Below are 18,571 nucleotides of genomic sequence, written 5' to 3' on the forward strand. Positions count from 1 at the left end.
AACAAATATTCGAACTAATCCAAAACATGGCTTTCCAAAAGGATCCCTTTGCCTTTCAACTTCTTGTGGTAGGTTGAAGAAGCCCACGCCAACTTTCCACATTCAGACTAAGCTAATAAGATCAGGGAGCCCCTCACTTTCAAGGCATCCAGCCAGCCACACCAAATTCTGAGAAACCAATTGGAAGCCAGGGGGTCAGGGCGAAGAAGTCAGGCGGCTCATCTCTCTTGCCAAGATATGTGTGCTTCTACCAGACCCTCCAGCCGGTGCGTTCTACTTAAGAGATGTTTCATTACATAATCCCTATTCCAGAATCACCCTGGGGTTCAGACTATCCCACAGGCGCGCACACTATCCTCAGTGGATCTGGGGGATTTCAGACCCTGGAAGCAGCACCGTCTCCACGTTTCTGCCCTGCCATCTGCCCCAACACGCCAGTCACAGCGACCCGGACCCAGGCCCCCCACCACGGAGGGCTTGGTATGGGGGTGGTTTGCACAACTCGGAGGACGCGATCCTTCTCAGGCTCCCTCACCGCTGAGACGCAAGGCTGGGGCTGCGCAGCGACAGAGAGCGCGACCCCGCAGACCTGGAACTATCGCCTCTCTCAGGGGTCCCTGCCTCGACTTGCACTCGTGGGGTCCCCTCCCCTCAGACCCTCTCGGGGTAACCTCTCTTCAGACCCTCTGTGTCGTCTTCTCTCGGGATCACCTCCCGGCAGACCCTCTGTCCCGGTCTCACTCGGGGTCCTCTCCCGGCAGACCCTCTGTCCCGGCTCCTCTCGGGGTCCCCTCTTCGCAGACCTCCTGTCCTGGCCCCGCTCGGTGGTCCTCTCCCGGGAGACCCTCTGTCTCGGTCCCTCTCGGGGTTCCCTCTCTTCAGTCCCTCTGTCCTGGACCCTTTTGGGGTCTCCTCTCTTCAGTCCATAACTGTCAAATCCGCTCCCGAAGCTCCCTTCGCCCAGGTCGTCGCCGACCTCACTCCGCCCGAGGTCCCCTCGCCTCAGCTCACGCTGTCACCGCCCCACGCCCCGGTGCTCTCACCTCAGACCTGCTGTCACCGCCCCCGGGCCCGGCGTCGCTGCCGCCGCCGCCGCTTCCTCTCTCACACTTGTTCCCGAGTCGCTCTTCTACGGGTTGTTCCCTGGAAGATTGCCGGGTCCGGTTGCTGAGTGCCGAGTCCAGCAGCGCGGAACCTCCGCCCGCGGTCTCCGCGTCGCACCCCACTCTTGCACGCAGGACCCCGCCGCCGCCGCCGCCGGGCGCCCCACCGACCCTCCCGCGGCCGCCTCTGCTGCTGTCCGAGGTGCGGCTCCTGCCAGGCGTGGCCAATCGCACCCGACTGCGCCGAGCGCGCTCCGCCCCACCCTCTCTGCCCGCCCGCCCCCCGTCCCTAGACCACGCCTCCAGCCTGCTCCGATAGGCTATCTACTGACCTTCCCTGATCGCGGGGCACAGGGCTGAGGCCGATCATAGGTACTTGATTGGAGATGCCTGGGAAGCCGAGCGGTCGATAGGGCCTGAAGATTGGCGGAATCCATTATGAGGGGTACGGCCGGGCGGGGTTTTCTCAGACACGGAAGACCTTGCAACTTCAGTTATCCACGGGCCCTTCGGGTGCGGTCATTTTTGTTTGCGCCAATCTGTGGGTCAAAGTTCATGGCACTCCTCCCTGTGCCTTAACTTTTCCTGGGAGACTCCTAGAGGCCAAAGCCCTCTGGGACCTTGGAGGACGATGTTAGAACTTTTGGGGAGTTCCCCATTCTCCAGCTAGACCTTGCACAGCTTTTATTCTTCCAGGACTTGTAAATTTCCTGGATTTAAATCCTTTGTATATCTCTGGCAGGGGAGTTGCTCTTCTTAGCATTGCGTTCAACAGACATCACTTTCATACTGCTGGGGAAAAACTCTGTATTTATACTAGTTGCATGCTTTGCAAAACTAAGCGTTCAGCACTGATGGGGCTTATTTTGACAGGCAGAAGAACAAAACTTGAGATTCAGTTTCTGGGCTTTGAACTTGTGGTATTATGACCATAAGAAGAGGAACTCGTGGGGAAACCCTGTTAGCTTCAACCAAGGCTAGTCAACATTCACAAAGCCACAGGTTTTACTGACTCTGTGTAAACTAATGGCCAAATTATAACGAGCTTTGACCCCAAGTGCAATCTGTGATAATCAGAGACGTATCTTGACCCAAGCTGAAAGGTTATGTCTTCTAGGGGTGAAAGTACATGTTTACTCAGAGCTATTCCTTATATTTTTGTGAAACTGCGTATGTTGATTAAATCAATACTGGAAACCGCTATCTTTACTACCAAACTTCAAAGTAAATTTATGGACTTTGGCAATTTGGCAATTTATGAAGAAATTACTTTATTTCAGGAACACATTTTAATCATAAGCCTTACCAATTTTATACAGGCCTTAACCCTTAGAACTCTCCATCAAGGGTTTTTAAACTCCTGCTGATACAATTTAAGTTGGTGTTCTGAACCATATACATACTTTTCCCCTACTGTTTTAAAATCATACTCACTCCAATTACAACGCTCCTTTTTAAAGTTTAAGTTTAGGAGTTAGGGTATGCCAAGGCCTGGAGGCATGAAAATTCTGGAAATGAGGTTGGCAGGACTACGTTTAAGTTCTGAAATAATAGATGTTTTTGGAGCAGGGTGGCTGAGCACTATTTTGGGAAAAGAGATTTCAAGAGGGTAGAACTTAGTTTTGAGGGAAATTGACTTTTACATGCCTAGAGAAACTATCCATAATCATTATATTAAGTAACTATAAAGATTGGGTAAGATCAAAGCTACAAAAGAATTTTTTTTTTCACTAGGTGCCCCTTCAAAAAAGGCATTTATTAGTTAAGAGTTCATCCTAACAATTCTGCAGTAGGGAATATGGACCAGAAAATAAGGGGATAAGTTTTCACCACCCAAGTATTCAGTTGTAACTATTCATTAAGAAATGTGTGACCATCAACAGATGTTATTTGCAATCAAGAAGATGGAAATAGAAATAAAACCTAAGCAAGATAAAAACCCAAGTGTCTAGAAAGGAAATCAATTAGCAATGAAATCAACTCCTTTTTTGAAAAAAAAAAAAAATACATCAAAGGACTCTAATTTCTAAAATGTTGTTGGTGCTTTTTTTTGGTTTGTAATTATTGTTACTGATAAAGACTCAAGTTGCTCAATAGATTACTACAAATGATTTGGATGTGATCTAACTGAGCAAAGAAAATAGCTTCATCCTTTGTACAAGAGACCCACATCTGAAATCCTAGTTTAAATATAGACGGTAGACCTAGGGTGCACTCTGAGAGTAACTCTTATTTAAAAGGAACTTCAGAAGATCCTTGAGACCACAGAAAAAACTCCTAGAAAGACATTACATTCTGGAAAGACTTGAGTTTTGTTGCGACAGAAAAATCCCTTACAAATAGAGCCAAGATTTTAATTAAAACAAGGTAGGAAATAAAAAATGTTAAAATAAATGGGATGAAAATAAAGTTTTTCAATTTTAAATGACTTTGGTGCCAATTCAGAGATAAATCTGTTCACCAGGGATCCAAGAATCAGAATCATAGATCCCACCCTGGATCTTAAATCAGAATTCAATTTTACTACTTTTAAGTTACTTTTTTTTATGAAGACGTGGGTGCAAGACAGTGGGGGTACTTACATTATTTTGGACAAAGCATTAAATATCTCTGGGTCCTTTTCCTTATCTTGCTACCACAACTAAACCACACTGCTCTTGGCAAAATGCACACCCAAAATTTGCACCTTAACCAAAACATATAACACTGTGTCCCTTTTTACTGAGTGGGAATCACACAAATTAAAGTATCCAGGTATTCGCTTCTCTTGTTTTCGGCATTTCCACAAAGGGGCCTTCCTAACTGTACTCAAGTAACTGAGCTCCATTTGCTCAGATAACATTTGGTTACCAAGTTATTGAATTGGGCAAAATAACCTTTTAAAAAATTAATATTTGAGGAAATATGAGGCAGATGTACTGTGGAAGGAAGGCCTGCATCTGGGAATAGATTGGACTCTACCACTTTTGGGGGGAGGGGGGCAAGTGACATGTCTTTTCTTGACCTGTAAAATCGGGAGAACATTTTATTGAGCAAAGCCGTAAGACAAGACTCGCACGGACTGAGAAAATACCGTTTTCCTGATCCCAGGACACAGCATCGGGATACTTGGCTTTGTTTTAGTTCTTAAGGGAGGGGTTAGGACTCTTTTTTTTATTCTGGGTGGTCACTCAAACTCTGGATGTGTGCATCTCCCGACCTTTAAAGGGGACGACCTGCTTAAATTAAAAAGTTCACCTCACCTGCCCAAACCCCCTCAAACCCTCCGCTTCTCACGTCGCTAACGGTTCTCGCGTTAGTTATGGCTCCAGGCGCCGCCTGGCGGCTGTTTCCGGATGTCGCCTCTGAGCTTCGGGGTCCTGGCCGTAGTCAGACCTGCCCATGGATTTGCCTAACGCTAGATCTCGTGCCTCCGCCCCTCCCCACCATCCCGTCGAGGATTTTTAGACGGCAATGAAAGCGCTGAGGTTTAGGCGAACGGAGCGTAGCAGCGCCTAGCGGCCCTTCCTCTCCCTCAAGGATGGCGGAATCAGGCGGTCCTCAGGCAGCTCGCGACCCGGAAGTCGCCGCCGGCGCGAGGACCCCGTTGCCCAGCGCGGGCGCGGGGGGCGGAGCTCGGCGGAAACCGGGAAAGGGTCGCCGCGGCTCCCGCTCTTCGAGGTGGCGGCTCCGTCCGGCGCTACCAGGTGGACGTCAAGTCCCCAGCGTGGGTGGCCGCGGTCTCCCGGTGGCACGGTCTGCTGCGGTCGGAGGTGATATGAGTGCTGCGGGGCTGTTGGTTCCGGCTCCGGCCCCGGCTGGAGCGCCGCCGGCTCCGGAGTACTGCCCGGAGGAGGAGGAAGAGCTGGAGAGTGCCGAGGACGATGAGCGCAGCTTCCGGGGTCGTGACTCGGATGAAGGTACTTTTTGCTCGCTGGGCAGCCCTGGGACGGGGTGGGACTGCGTGGGAGTGGGGCGGGGCGACCTCTGGAGGGTGGGGCCCGTTGGAGGGGTACCTAGCAGGAGCGAGGTTCTGGGAAGTTATTACCGCCCCCGCTGGGAAAGGGGGAAAGCCCTGGATACGTTGTACCCAACAGTTATGGAGTGAAGGGACTTAGGGAGGTACTCACAGAGCTGGAGGTCCCTTTAAGAGTGCCCCCCCCGCCCCCGTCTGCGCCAACCGTCCTGGTTGAGCTTCTCGTCTTCGTTGGATGGAATAGGAAAACCATCCTTTGAGTGCTCTGAACCCTTCTCCTTTTAATTCTTGAGGGGATCAGAGCAAAGCTCGATTGTCCCCACCCCCGACCCCATCAGGAATTGATTAATTCAGTTCCACTTTGGGCAGTACAGTACAGGTTTTGGAATGCAGGTTGGTTTAAAGAAGGGGCACTGGAATCAGCCAGATCTAGGTTTGAATTTGGCTGTCACTTAACCCAGCTTTCTGATCTTAGATAAGTTCCTTAAGCTTCTGAGCCTCATTTTCCCAACAGTAATGGGAGTGGAAAGTGGTAGTACCTTTTTCCTAGAGAGTTAAATGAGATAAGTGCATGAAGTACTTGGCCAGTTTCTGGTACCTTCTTCCTAGAGAGTTAAATGAGATAAGTGCATGAAGTACTTGGCCCAGTTTCTGGTACTCAGTAAAATACTCAGTAAATGTCTTTTTCAGCACAGAGGAAACAGGCACAGGGAGAGGTAGGGGTTTGCTTAATGATGCCCAGGTTTGTTTTCAGTTCCATGCTCTTTGCATTATGCCTTACTGCCTCTCAGAGCCTTGCTTTTCAGACTGGGCTTTACATTTTGGCAAGTGTGAGGAATGCTGTTTTGGAGGGATTGAGGAAGGAGCTGGCTGGAGGCAGAGAAAGGTTAAAAAGCATAGCACAGGGAAGAAGAAAGAGGATATAGAGAGGGATCAATCCAATATATAGGTGGAGTATTCTGGAATAAAATGAAGCTGAGGAGCAAATGCTGGACCAGCTTTCTAGAATGAGGAGACTGTCTTACTCATCTCAGTCCTCAAAGTGACAAGCACATGTATGGCTGGTACATGACAGGAACTTGGTGAAGCTCTGTTGACTGAAAGAGGGGAGAGGGTTTGTGTAGAATTGGGTCTGCAACGGCATTTCTCAAAAGGCAGCTGTATATCCAGTTGAACCCCCTGCGTTGGTGATTTTGAGTCTTTGGAGATGACCCACTTTGAAATTCTCCAAAGGGGTACTTTAAGGACACACCGCTGGATTTAATTGGTGACTGCTGGGTTAAAACTCACCTATCAGCCCTTTGAATGTGAAATCACTTACACTGCTTTTAATGCCCATGAGGGGGTGCTATGAAGCCAGAATAGATTTTTTTCCTGCAGTAGAATTCCTGAATTCTTGAATTCACACTCCAACCTTTTGCTTATTTAAGAAAAGTGTATGAAGTGTTTTGAATCAGTTTCTGTTTGATCATCTTGCCTCCCTCCTCCTCCCCATTAGTTGTAACTTCAAAAATATTTTAGTTATTAGGGTTCAATTCCTTGTTTCTTTTTCTCCTATTACTGTATGTATCTGATATAAAATCTGCTAAGGGTTCAATTTAGAGTAGTGCAGGGCTTGACTACCTATGGTTTTCCAGGCTTACATCCACATCTTCTTTTCCTGAACTGCCAGCTTTGTTGCTTCTGAGGAAGTTACAACCTTGACCTTGACTGCCTGTGTCTGATATCCCTGTTTTCTGTTTGCACTTGAAATAAAGGCAAGATCTTTGCATAAATCTGGCTGTGTATAATTTGGCAATGTCATTTTCTCTTCTGAAATAACCATACTTAATGTTTTTTTCTGTAAAATTCATTTTACAGAAATTTATTATGTGCCTACACTGAGGTGATGCCAACTATATGAATATGATTGTACTTGACCTTTCCTCCCTAATTTTCCTCAGACACAGAAGATGCTAGTGAAACTGACCTGGCAAAGCATGATGAAGATGACTATGTAGAAATGAAGGAACAGTGAGTAATACAAACTCTTTCAAAATTGTTTTTATATTTCTTTTCTGGAGTACAGAATTGGCAAGAAAATCTTTATAGTGGCCTTATGTGTGTGCTTTTGATTATAGTGCTTCCAAAGATTTGTGTATGTATGCATTTTCGTCTTTTAAATTGGTCTTGTTTAATCAGTTTATATTTAGATGAAACTTTTGTTGTTTTCTTTCTCTTCCTGTTATAAGAATCCTGATGGGTAGGCTAGAAAGAACTTTAAGGGAAATGATCATAGGGGAATAATGCCATATGACAGGAGAGAACCTTTTACTACTTCCTGTGTTGTTGAAAACCAATGTTTGGAGATGGTAAACTTGTGTCACACAGCAACCAGGTTCTCAGATTGTCATGAACTCACTGAGCACTGACTGCTTGTTAGGCAAGGTGCTAAATATAGAAAGACTACAGTTTGAAATATATTCAAAAAATATTTGTTGAATGTATTTTTGAAGATTTGATCTGTTTTGTTCTGTATCTTTAAACTAGGTAATGCACTTCCTTTCCTCTAGGTCCCATTTGCAAATTTTTGTGGCCATCTTCTGGATTCTGTCATCCTTTTCAAGCTTGGGGACCCACATGGGTATTTTAGCTTGTCTGGCCGGTACTGAGTAAGAAAGGATTACTTTGGTAATTCATGGAGTTTTCTTACCATCTCATTCCTGAAACTGTGCTTGCTTTTTATTTTATTTTTATTCTCTTCAAACTTTTTACTGATTCACTTGACTCATTTTGAGATTTGTCACATACCTGTCCTTTTCCCCTATACTTGACCTCAATGAATCTGAACTTCGTTTTTTTGCGTTCTTCTTCAATCTGTCAATATTCTCTTTCACAGACAGACTCAGAATTCAAAAATGTTGGCTGGCACCTTCAATGTAGGCTAAAGTTTAGTCTACTGGGCTCCAAATACTCACTTCTGGGATATGGTTACACAGCCTTTCCCTCTCCTGTACTTGATATGCTTAAGCATTCTGTAGAAACAGTCTTGTCATTGAATGTGCTACCCTAATATTTGATGATATAAAAAATAACTTAATCAAATACCTCATGTTATTCAAGGTGAGCATTGAGAGTACAACAAAAGTCTCCCTAAAAGAGTAAGATCTTTGTAATTCTCAGATTTTGCCCACTCTCCTCAGCTTAGAAATAGAGTGTTGTTATAAACATTCATTTGTATTTGCAGCCCTTATTTGAACAATCAAAAGGCTCTTGTGCTTGCTATGTGTTCTAGTTCGCTAAAGCTGCCATTATGCAAAATAACAGAAATGGATTGGTTTTTATAAAGGGGATTTATTAGGTTACAAATTTACAGTTCTAAGGCCATAAAGGTGTCCAAACTAAGGCATCAGTAAGAGGATACCTTCACTGAAGGAAGGCCAATTGTGTCTGGAACACCTCTGTCCGCTGGGAAGTCAGGTAGCTGGTGTCTGCTGCTCCTTTGCTCCCAGGTTGTGTTTTAAAATGGCTTTCTCCAAAATGTCTCTGGGCTTCTGTCTTAGCTTCTCTTAGCCCTCTGCTTGTTTCTCTTGGGGTGTTTCTCTCTAAGCATCTGGGAGTCCTCTCTTAGCTTCTCTGGGGCAAACTCTGGGCTTCATCTCTTAGCTTAGCATCTCCAAACATCCTTGTGTCTCCCAGCATCTCCAGGCTTCTTGGTCTGTGGGGCTCTCAGCTCTCTTAAGGACTCCAGTGATCTAATTAAGACCTACCCTGAATGGGCAGGGTCACAGCTCCATGGAAACAACCTAATCAAAAGTTCCCGTCCACAATAAATCTGCATTCATAAGACTGGATTAAAAGAACATGGCCTTTCTTGGGGTACATAACAGTTTCAAACCAGCACAGACAGTGTTCTTTCAGGTTGCTTTGTTAACGGTGAAATTGGGAATGTTTTTCTGGTAGAAGCAAAACTATTGCTGAAATGTGATTTACAGGTAGACTCTACCATTCAAACAGACATGCTAAAATGTGTAATTGCCTCTAATACATTGGGTGTAAGAAAAAAAATAACATATCAGGTTCTTTTGCTTTGTGTATACTTGGTGCTCTTATCCATCTGCAGCTGCAGATAAATTCTGCATTTGAAGGTTTGTTTCTGAGTTACTATTATTTCTTCGATCCTAAAAGTGTAGTGCTTTTAAAAATGACATGAAGGTTTATTGACTTAGTGCTTACACTGCTACAATATGTGTGTAGAAAAACATGCCAGAGGCATAATCCTTCTTTGGAATTTATAATCTAATTTTAGAGTTGATAATAAGAGCTATGTTTAATGCTTCTTTCTACATTTTTGTGTGCCTGTTACTTTGCTTCTAAATGCGGAAGAAAATGGCATCATGCTTTCGATTTTTCTTTGTATGTTCTTGCCTAACTCTATTTTTCATTGTCACATATTTACTGAAATCTGCTGTGTCTCCAGATTTGCACATTTTAGACTGATGTCAGTACATTTTAAACCAGCTAGCAGACTTCAGTGTTTTTCTCTCCCCTATAGGATTCCTTTACCAACCTAGAAAATTCCTGTGTGTGGATTATTTTGAAATTGAGTAACTGAATGTTTTTGTCTTTCATTGTGGCTTTTGTTTTCTTACAGGATGTATCAAGACAAACTAGCTTCTCTCAAAAGGCAATTGCAACAACTGCAGGAAGGTTTGTATGTAGTATAAGTTTTCATTTCTAAACATACCTCAATATCACAAACCTTTGAAATCTGTATATGACTTCTCTGTAAGGGTGATTTAAAATTTGATCTGGCTATTTTTAGTTATCTACTGTATATTTTGCCATCTTCTATTGTCAGTAAACTAGTAATTTTCAAACTTTTTTTTTAATAAGTAGCAAATTCATTCTTCAAATGGAATCTCATTTGGGGCGTTCTGTGAATATGAATTGAAAGCCACTGTGCCTAAAGGTGGACATTTTAGGAAGGAGGTTGTGAACAAAGAATAAATGAAGTTTTACAGTTCTTTCTAAACCAATGTCAGTGGACTCTGCATTATCCACACTGTATCTTCTCTCTTCTTGTTTGGTAAATTGGGAGTGGGTTATATCTTGTCAAATGCTGTTTTCTCCTAAAGGCACTTGAGCATGGGGGTTAAGGGGACAGACTCCCGAGTCCCATGACAGGTGTGAATCCCAGCTTCACTACTTCTTAGTAATGTCACCTTCGGCACATCACTTCTCTTGCTTAAACTGTTCTGATCTGTAAAATGAAGAAAACAAGCTTGGAAGAGATTATGTGTGAGTGTCAGACACACTGTGAGCACTCAGGGATGACAGTTTGCTGCTGCCATTAGCTCTCAGCATCATATTTGGAATCCCCTCATTGGGGCACTGCTTTTCCGTTAGTAGGTACTTTTATTGCGTGGGGTGAGCTACTCCCTTGGATCAGCCTATCTTATGTTGATTTCTGCTTAATACTGAAGAAATGGTCCCATGAATTGTAGTCACTCATCCTTTTGTTTGTTTTCTTTCAAGTTAACGGAAGTATTGTCAGAGAAAGAAACACATCCTGTTGTGGCAAGCCTCTAAGGCATAACTGGCATGGTTGAATATGGGATTTTGAAAACGATGCAATTAATATATAATATTGAAGCATTCTAATCAGGAAACACTTCCCCCACAGATTGGGACCCTCATAATTAGCTGCTTTGGGGAAGAGCAGTGAGTTGAGATTTGATAAGAATCTATACCTGTGCTGTCTATTATAGCCACCAGCCACAAGTGGCTGTTTTAAGTCCAAATTTATTAAGTCAATAATTCAGTTCTTCAGTAACACTAGTCATATATCAAGTGCTCGAGAGCCACTCATGGCTGGTGGCTACCATACTGGGCAGCGCAGGTACAGTATATTTCCACCATCGCTCCTCACCTTACTGAAGGAGAATGAACTTTTACCAGGAAAGGGAGGTCCATTGACTCAGGCTGTAGCAAAGTATCAATGTGTTCCTCTTCCTAAATGTGGGCTTGTAAATTTAAATATCAATACATTGTATATCTTAAAAGTTATGTATATAGGCCACTGGGTTTTAGACAGATCAGAATAACTTGGGAATGCCTGCCTCTCATCACCCTTTTCACTCGCAGTAGGTTGGGTGGACTCTAAATAGACCCTGGGTGGTTTTTGCTTTGTACGTTTGGTTGAGAACCACAGTCCAGTTAGCTCTGCTTGGCTGTGGCACTCTTTGTGTGTGTGTGTGTGTGTGTGTGTGTGTGTGTGTGTGTCTGTGTGTCTTTTTTTTTAATACACATGCCATGCCGAGTTTTTTTTTTGAAGCATTGTTGAGATATAACTTACATACCATATGGTTCATCCATTTAAAGTGTACATTTCAGTGGTTTTTAATATATTCATGATTTGTATTTTATTCTAATGTCTTTAGAATAGTCACTTGATCCTAGAAAATAGGAAACAATGTAAAGCAGGTTGATCTCCAAAATAACATTTTCTTTTTCTGTTGTAAATGTTCAAAATCAGGTACATTACAGGAGTATCAGAAGAGAATGAAAAAACTAGATCAGCAGTACAAAGAGAGGATACGAAATGCAGGTATGGTTACATCTTAAATGGAAATAAATCATCTTCAAATTTTCCTCCTTTTGTTTATCTATGAAACATGGCCATGAGAGCTATTCTCCAAAATGTATCCCATTTTAGGGAAGAAAAGCCTCAAAGCTATAATTAAGTTACATTGGTTCCGTCTTTTTTCCAGTGGCCAAAGAATGACTGAGGAGTTGAGTATGTTAAAAGTGGTCCTTGTAGTCAGGCTGTGTTCCTGGTGCCCCAAGAGTAAACTTGTGCCTTCTCTTTTATGTCTGCATGGCAGGCTTAATGACAATCTAAGGTGCTGACACATAAAAGGATTATAGCTTGTTTCACTCCCAGCTTAAGTTCGCTTCTTTGGTATTCTGTGCTCTGCATGGGGAGGGATGTCTTCTTGTTAGTTTCCACAAGGGTTGTTTTATAAGCATTTGGAGAAAAACAGCATGCTTTTGGTTTGTTGTACGTGGTAAACGTATTCATTCAACAACTTGTTGAGCTGCTATGTATAAGACTGTGGGCAGTATAAAACACATTATTCTTACTGTTAAGAAACTTGTTGTGTTGTTGATAAATGTATATGTAAAGTTAAGGAACAATATGGGTTAAAGAATCATGGAGAAATGTAAGATGTGGCTACTGTTTAGAAGTGTGTAAACCGGATTCCTGTGCCTACAGGAAATCTTTTGTGCATGTTAAATTTTAAATCTCATCAGTCAGCATTTTGCATGCTGGCTGGATGCCTGTTTCTATAGTGCTGGAAGTAATGTTGGGCTTGAAGATGAGTTCTGGGTGCCATTGGCTGTTGTCCTCACTGCCTTTCGGTGTCTTCCCAACTTCCTACCATGGGTCCTTTCCTTCTTTCTCCCCAGTGTGTATATGTCCAGTAGAAAAGGAGCTGAAGGTGTGAGGAGCTATAGCTGTTAGCCGTCTGCCCTTCCACAGCCTGGCTGCCCCTACTCTTACCCCACTCCACTTGGAGCTCCTGAGGAACCTCCCTGGGACATCCTTAAAACCGTCAACTCAGTTTCTGGAATTTCCCTTTCCCTAAAGGAAGATGCTAACAAGGAGACAACATTGGGGAAGGACGTGGCCCTGGGTTCAGACCTTGCTTCCATCACCTTAGGTTAATGCCTTTAAGCAGAGTATTTAACTCCTTGTACCCTCAGGTTTCCCATCTCTTGAATGGAATAATAACACTTCATGGAATTGGCTTAAGATGTAAATAAGGAAAGAATTGATATGAACCATTTTTCTTAGGGTAGAACTGCTAGATGGGTATTAAATTGTTTTTCTTAATTCTGCTGACAGACTCTCAATGCAGTCCTTACGTGCTTTTTCATAAATATTACTTCCCCCCATGTAAAAGTGCAGAAGAGCTACTAAATCAGTCACTTCTTAGGCTTTAAAAAGTGCATTCTGTCTAGTGACAAATCCATCTGCTTTAGTTGTGTCTTGTGTCTGGCTCCTTTTAACTAAAGCAACAACTGTCAACACTAAGTGCTAATTGTCAATTCTGCTTGTTGGTGCAAGTGTGGTTTGGAATGGCACAGGACCTGTTAGTGCCTGACGTGAGTCTGAGGTGGTCACAGGCGTGAGCGTGTTTATTAGTGTGGATGTGCTTGGGCTCATGTGCCCAGTGAGTCCCAGTGCCCTAGAGATTGGGCACCTTTATCCCATCCCAAGGCTTCTAGGGGTTAAAAACTGAGTGGCTTGTCCCTTTCCTCAGTTAATTTTCTCGTTCAACAGTTGTTAAGTGAGCCTCTGGAGTCCCTGGAACCCTTGAAATTCTTTGAAATGTTTTGTGTATATGTGTATTTTTCTGGGGAATGGATTGATAGCATTTATCAGGTTTTCAAAGGAGACAACAGTAAAAATGAACAGTGCCTCCTGTAGTTGTGCAGTGCGTGAAAACCTTTGTGGACCATATGCAGTGGCCCCACTGTCACCCAGAAAAGATAAGGTACCATGGAATGGGTTTGCAGAAGGGCTTGTAGCTAGTGGGGGAGCTGCTAGGTGAAGTTTCATGACATAGTAAATGCCTAATAAGCTGTTGAATATTGCTGGGTGGATACTTTCAGGTGACTGAGAGGAGTTGGTGGATCAGGGGTTGAATCAGGAAAGGCCTCAAAGAGGAGGCTGCATTAGATCTGAAACTTGGAAATGTGATCCTCCAGAGAAACCAGTAGGTGCTGCTGGCAGAAGCACCAGCATGAGCCGAGGCATGGAAGCTGAGAGTCGAGGCTCCTGAGCCTCTTTTTGGAGTCTCTGGAAGTCTTTCCTTACTGCACAGAGTCCTTTACATAATGCTTTGCAAGCATCAGTATAGACTCTGCTTCTGGAGTAATTGCATTGTTTCTTCCTAACCCATCCCGCCCTTTTTAGGTGGGTCTGTTTCGTTTCTTTTTTTCCTGAGTCATATCTTTTTTTTTTAATGCAATTTTATTGAGATATAATCATATTACATACAGTCATTCAGAGTGTACAATCATTTGTTCACAGTATTATCATATAGTTGTGCATTCCTCACTACAATCAAACTTTGAACATTTTCATTACTTCAAAAAATAAAATAAAAAAGAGCATCTGAAACATTCCATACCCCTCCTCCCCACCACTGTGCATTTACTTTTTTTAAAATAGTTTAATTGAGCTATATCCACACACCCTACAGCCATCCACAGTGTACAGTCAGTTGCTCACAGCACCATCATACATTCATGCATTCATCACTAGAATCAATTTTTGAACCTTTTCCTTACTCCAAAATAAAAATAAAAGCAAAAAAGAACACCCAGAACTTTCCATCCCCTCCATCCCACGCTATTCTTCATCTAATTTTTGTCCCTGTTTTTCCACTTATCTGTCCATACACTGGATAAAGGGAGTGCTAGCCACAAGGTTTTCACAGTCATACAGTCACACTGTGCAAGCTACACAGTTATGCAATCGTCCTCAAGAATCAAGGTCACTGCGTTGCAGTTCTACGGCTTCAGGTATTTCCCTCTAGCCATTCCAACACACTAAAAACTAAAAAGTGATGTCTATATAGCACATAAGAATATCCTCCAGAGTAACCTCTCGACTCCATTTGAAATCTCTCAGCCACTGGAACCTTATTTTGTTTTATCTCTCTTCCCCCTTTTGGTCAAGAAGATCATCTCAATGGCACAGTTCTGGGTCCAGGCTCATCTCCAGGAGTCATTTCCTGCGTTGCCAGGGGTATTTACACTCCTGGGTGTCATGTCCCTAGGTGGGTCTGTTTTGACTGTTGGGAAGTATGGACTGCACAAAAGAAAGGATGCTTTTATTTTTATTTAGCCAAGGTAGGTTGGTTCCTGCTGATTGTTTTTGCCCTTGGGCAGAACTGCCAGAGCTGGTTCTGTTCAGGGCCAAAGTTGGGCTCATCATGAGTACTTCTTCCCCTTCGTGTATATCAACACTGTACTGATGGAAACATTTGCTTTGTGTAACTGTGCTTTCAGAAAGCAATTACTGCTTCTGAGTGAATCCTAACATCACTGTCTAGAAAGGTGACACAGCCTAATGAATCTAATTACATGTTTTATCTCTTTCAGAACTCTTCCTCCAGCTGGAAGTAAGTACCATGGATCTTCTGGATTTGCACGCCCTTTCTGAGGCTGGGAGCTTGCTCTCACAAATTGGTGGCATTTACTTCTAACACTAAATAAATAGTTGGGAAGCCCTCAGCTGGAAGCCTTCATCACTGAATTGTTTGACTAAAGGACATTTGGTCTCAATTCAGAAATTCCATCTATTCATCTATTTATTTGTTAGTTGGGCAGCCTCTGCTTATCACAGGGAATTAAGGGATAATCACTCCTTATTTCTTTCTTGTTGACTCCATTATAAGGCATTTGGGAATGTGTCTGAATTATAATGACATAATAATTTGATACATTTGTCCTTAAATCAGTGCAGTCTCTGAATTGGCTCCACAAATTCAGTTTTATTGGTGAAATTCTCTGGATCAGTAGGAAAGACAGAGATGAGTGCTCGAGTCTTGGATGATGTACTGCTCTGCGGGTGGGGGTGGACTTCTGAGATGGTCATGATTTGTCAGAGCCACATTCTTAGAAACCATTTTGGTACTGAAACCTGTTCAAAGCACATAGGCACTCACAGCCCAAAGGATCACATGACCCACATCCATAGCCCACCATTAGCCAGCTTATTCTTCACTTATTAGAATGGTGTGATTTTAAAAATAGGTACTTAAATAATTTTTATTTTAGTATAATTTTGATGTTTGAGTGCTTTGGGGTTCAGGCATCTACAAACTGATCTCCTACAGTAGTTGTTCTTTATCTTGCTGTAAGTATTTGGGATGATGATGAATCAAAAATAATAGTAACCCATGCAATCTTGCCTCAATATCTTGTGATTAATTTTGAATATAGCTATTTCATCTGGAATGTGCTATTTTCCTTACAAACTATATCCCTGAAGGGGATTATTTACCATCTCTGAGAAGTCGGGATGTTATATTTTAACATAAAAGCCATAAATTACAAGATCTGGAAATGAGGAAATACCTGAGAAGCAAGTAAGGTTTACTCCTAAAAACAAGCAGAAGCTGTGTGGTTTGATTTTATGCATCCATTGGAAAACATGACACCCTCTTACTGCAAGTGTATGTGAGTGAAACCATGCTTCTCATGTTTCTAATAAAGGCATTTTTCTCTTGAGTGCAGAGCCAGACTTATAGTTGGAGCCCTGGCTGCTAGGGCCATGGACCCCTAGCCTGTGTTTCTCTTTTGCTCAGACTGAACAAGTGGAAAGAAATTACATCAAAGAAAAGAAGGCAGCAGTGAAAGAATTTGAAGACAAGAAGGTTGAGCTGAAAGAGAACTTGATTGCTGAGCTAGAAGAAAAGAAGAAAATGATTGAGAATGAAAAGCTAACAATGGAACTGACTGGAGGTATGGAAGTTCCTGGTGGGGACAAGGTGGGGGAGCCTGGAGGGGTGTTCTAGTTACTTCTCTCTTATGTCTTGGTTTGTCACTATCGTGTGTGTTTTAACATTCAGCTCCACTTTGTATCGGCTGTATAACCTTAGTTAAACTGCTTAATCTTTCAGAGCCAACCACTCTCAAGCCTTCAGGGATTTATTGAACTACATATGGGAACTCGGCATGTCGTAGGCAAGTTTAAAGGAGAAGCAATATGGGCTGACTCTTCTGTTGCCATATGTAGACTGATGAATCCTAGAAGGCTACAGAGCAGGAATTGGCTTGAATTAGCTATTTTGGAACTTGGCAAAATTTCCCTTCACAAATGCTGCAAAACAAGTCATTGGTGAGTTTGCCAATTGGATATGTTAGTGGCATGCCCTTCTCTGCATGCCCCCAAATCTAACTCTTATAATCATATTCAGAAGGTACTGGGACTCTGGCATGTCTGATTTTAGCAGAATTCCATAGAAAATGCACTGTTCTTATGTAAATCCTTGTGGCTCTAAAAGTAACAGTTAAGAACTGTTTTCCACCGTGTATATTTCTGGTGTTGTAAACCAACTTCTCCCTCTAGTTGACACCAGCTCCTGACTCCAGTTCCTTTTATATCCCAATGAGAATGTGGTTGTGTCTCAGGTGGGGGTCTGGCTCTCTTGAGAAATCTCTCCTCTGATAGCTTCCTCATGGAAAGACTTGGCAAAAGGAATGAGTCCCTGGAAGCCCCCTGATGGCAGCTCAGAAATGTATTTTGTGGGAAGAGATGCTAAAATAGATTCTTCAGAATGCACCGTCTTGTCCTTGTTGAAATGCTCTTTCATTGCGTGCACTGCCGTAATGTGTCCTTTGCCAGCCCGCCCGCCTGTTTTCTGACTTGCACACCGTTTTCTTTGACGGTGGCTGTGGCTGGCATTGCTGCCTCATTGCTCTCCGCTAGAGCCACCAGATGTTCATGAGCCTTCATTAGGCTAGTGGGAAATATTGTCAGTTTATAGCTGCTCCCTTTCCATCTGCGTGGAAAAGTATCATCACCTCACCTGTGATTTGGCATCCTAATTATTGACAAGCAGTTGTCATTGTTTGGCCAGACACTTTTACAGCCAGTATCTTGACTGGGACAGGTGGCATCCTCAGTGACTTGAGGCTAAGCCTGATGGGGTAAAAAAGACAAATGCAGGGAAATCATTTGTAATGCAATAAAATAGATTACAGAAGTGTTTAAAGTTAGCCTTGGGCATTAAAGGTACTGATGTCCTTCCTCAAGCCATTTGGTACCCTTGGTATGGAAAGCACTGCCAAGGTAATGATAGACTGGAAAGAAAAGGCACTGGAGCTAGAAGGATAATTAGCATTGCCACAGATGGTGTAGCTATGGTGTTGGATTAAAGGCCTGATTCCTTTCCTCTAATTGAGTGACTTATTTCCCCTTTGTGGATTGATGCCCAACATCGCTGGTGCTTGGCTCTGCTCTGCAAAGATATTTATTAAAACCTTTTAAAGTGGGATAAGAGGCTGATGAGAAACTTGATCCAGATACCTCTTGGAAACGGATGTTTATGGTGACCTTCTTTGTCCAAACATGACCTAAAGCACTGACAGACCTCCATGGGAATTGGTCAGATACACTTTTCACCACCCAGATCTCTTGTGGAGAACTTATGAATACTGGGTTGTGCAGGTGGAAAGGTGAACTGTAGGTAAAGAACCCAGGATGAGTTTTTCAGTCAGTGCTTCTCAAACTTCTGTGTCTGTTGTGAGTCACCTGGGGTCTTGATAAAATGCAGATGGCATTTCAGGGAGTCTGGGGTGGAGCCTGAGACCTTGCATTCCTAACCAATTCCCAGGTAGTGCTGATTCTGCTGGTCCTCAGACCACATCTGAGTGGAGAGGTTATAAGTAGAATTATGTGGGTGTGCTTTTTCCCTGATGTTGAGACCAAGGTTATAAGTAACCCAAATAA

At 43.2% G+C, this 18,571-nt stretch overlaps 2 protein-coding genes across 4 annotated transcripts in view; one reads left to right on the forward strand and one right to left on the reverse strand.

Moving 5' to 3' along the window:
* Positions 1-1,249, reverse strand: part of TAOK3 (TAO kinase 3) — a 172,408-nt gene extending 171,159 nt beyond the window's left edge. Inside the window, exon 1 of the mRNA XM_037816550.1 lies at positions 1,044-1,249. The gene's annotated coding sequence lies outside the window, so the exon portion shown is untranslated. The remainder of the gene's footprint in view (positions 1-1,043) is intronic.
* A 3,430-nt stretch (positions 1,250-4,679) lies between these two features.
* The window catches only part of SUDS3 (SDS3 homolog, SIN3A corepressor complex component), a 35,465-nt gene continuing 21,573 nt past the window's right edge, over positions 4,680-18,571 (forward strand). For 2 of the 3 annotated variants that reach the window (XR_005214010.1, XR_005214011.1), the window contains exons 1-6: positions 4,680-5,002; positions 7,002-7,071; positions 9,692-9,747; positions 11,576-11,647; positions 15,217-15,236; positions 16,425-16,581. Coding sequence is in view for 1 of the 3 variants with exons in the window: in XM_037816926.1 (XP_037672854.1) it covers positions 4,861-5,002; positions 7,002-7,071; positions 9,692-9,747; positions 11,576-11,647; positions 15,217-15,236; positions 16,425-16,581 (517 nt within the window). In the remaining 2 variants the exon portion in view is untranslated. The remainder of the gene's footprint in view (positions 5,003-7,001; positions 7,072-9,691; positions 9,748-11,575; positions 11,648-15,216; positions 15,237-16,424; positions 16,582-18,571) is intronic. The other variant, XM_037816926.1, reaches the window with a different exon arrangement.

Source organism: Choloepus didactylus, chromosome 23 (genome assembly GCF_015220235.1).
Source record: "Choloepus didactylus isolate mChoDid1 chromosome 23, mChoDid1.pri, whole genome shotgun sequence".
Classification (NCBI taxonomy): Eukaryota; Metazoa; Chordata; class Mammalia; order Pilosa; family Megalonychidae; genus Choloepus; species Choloepus didactylus.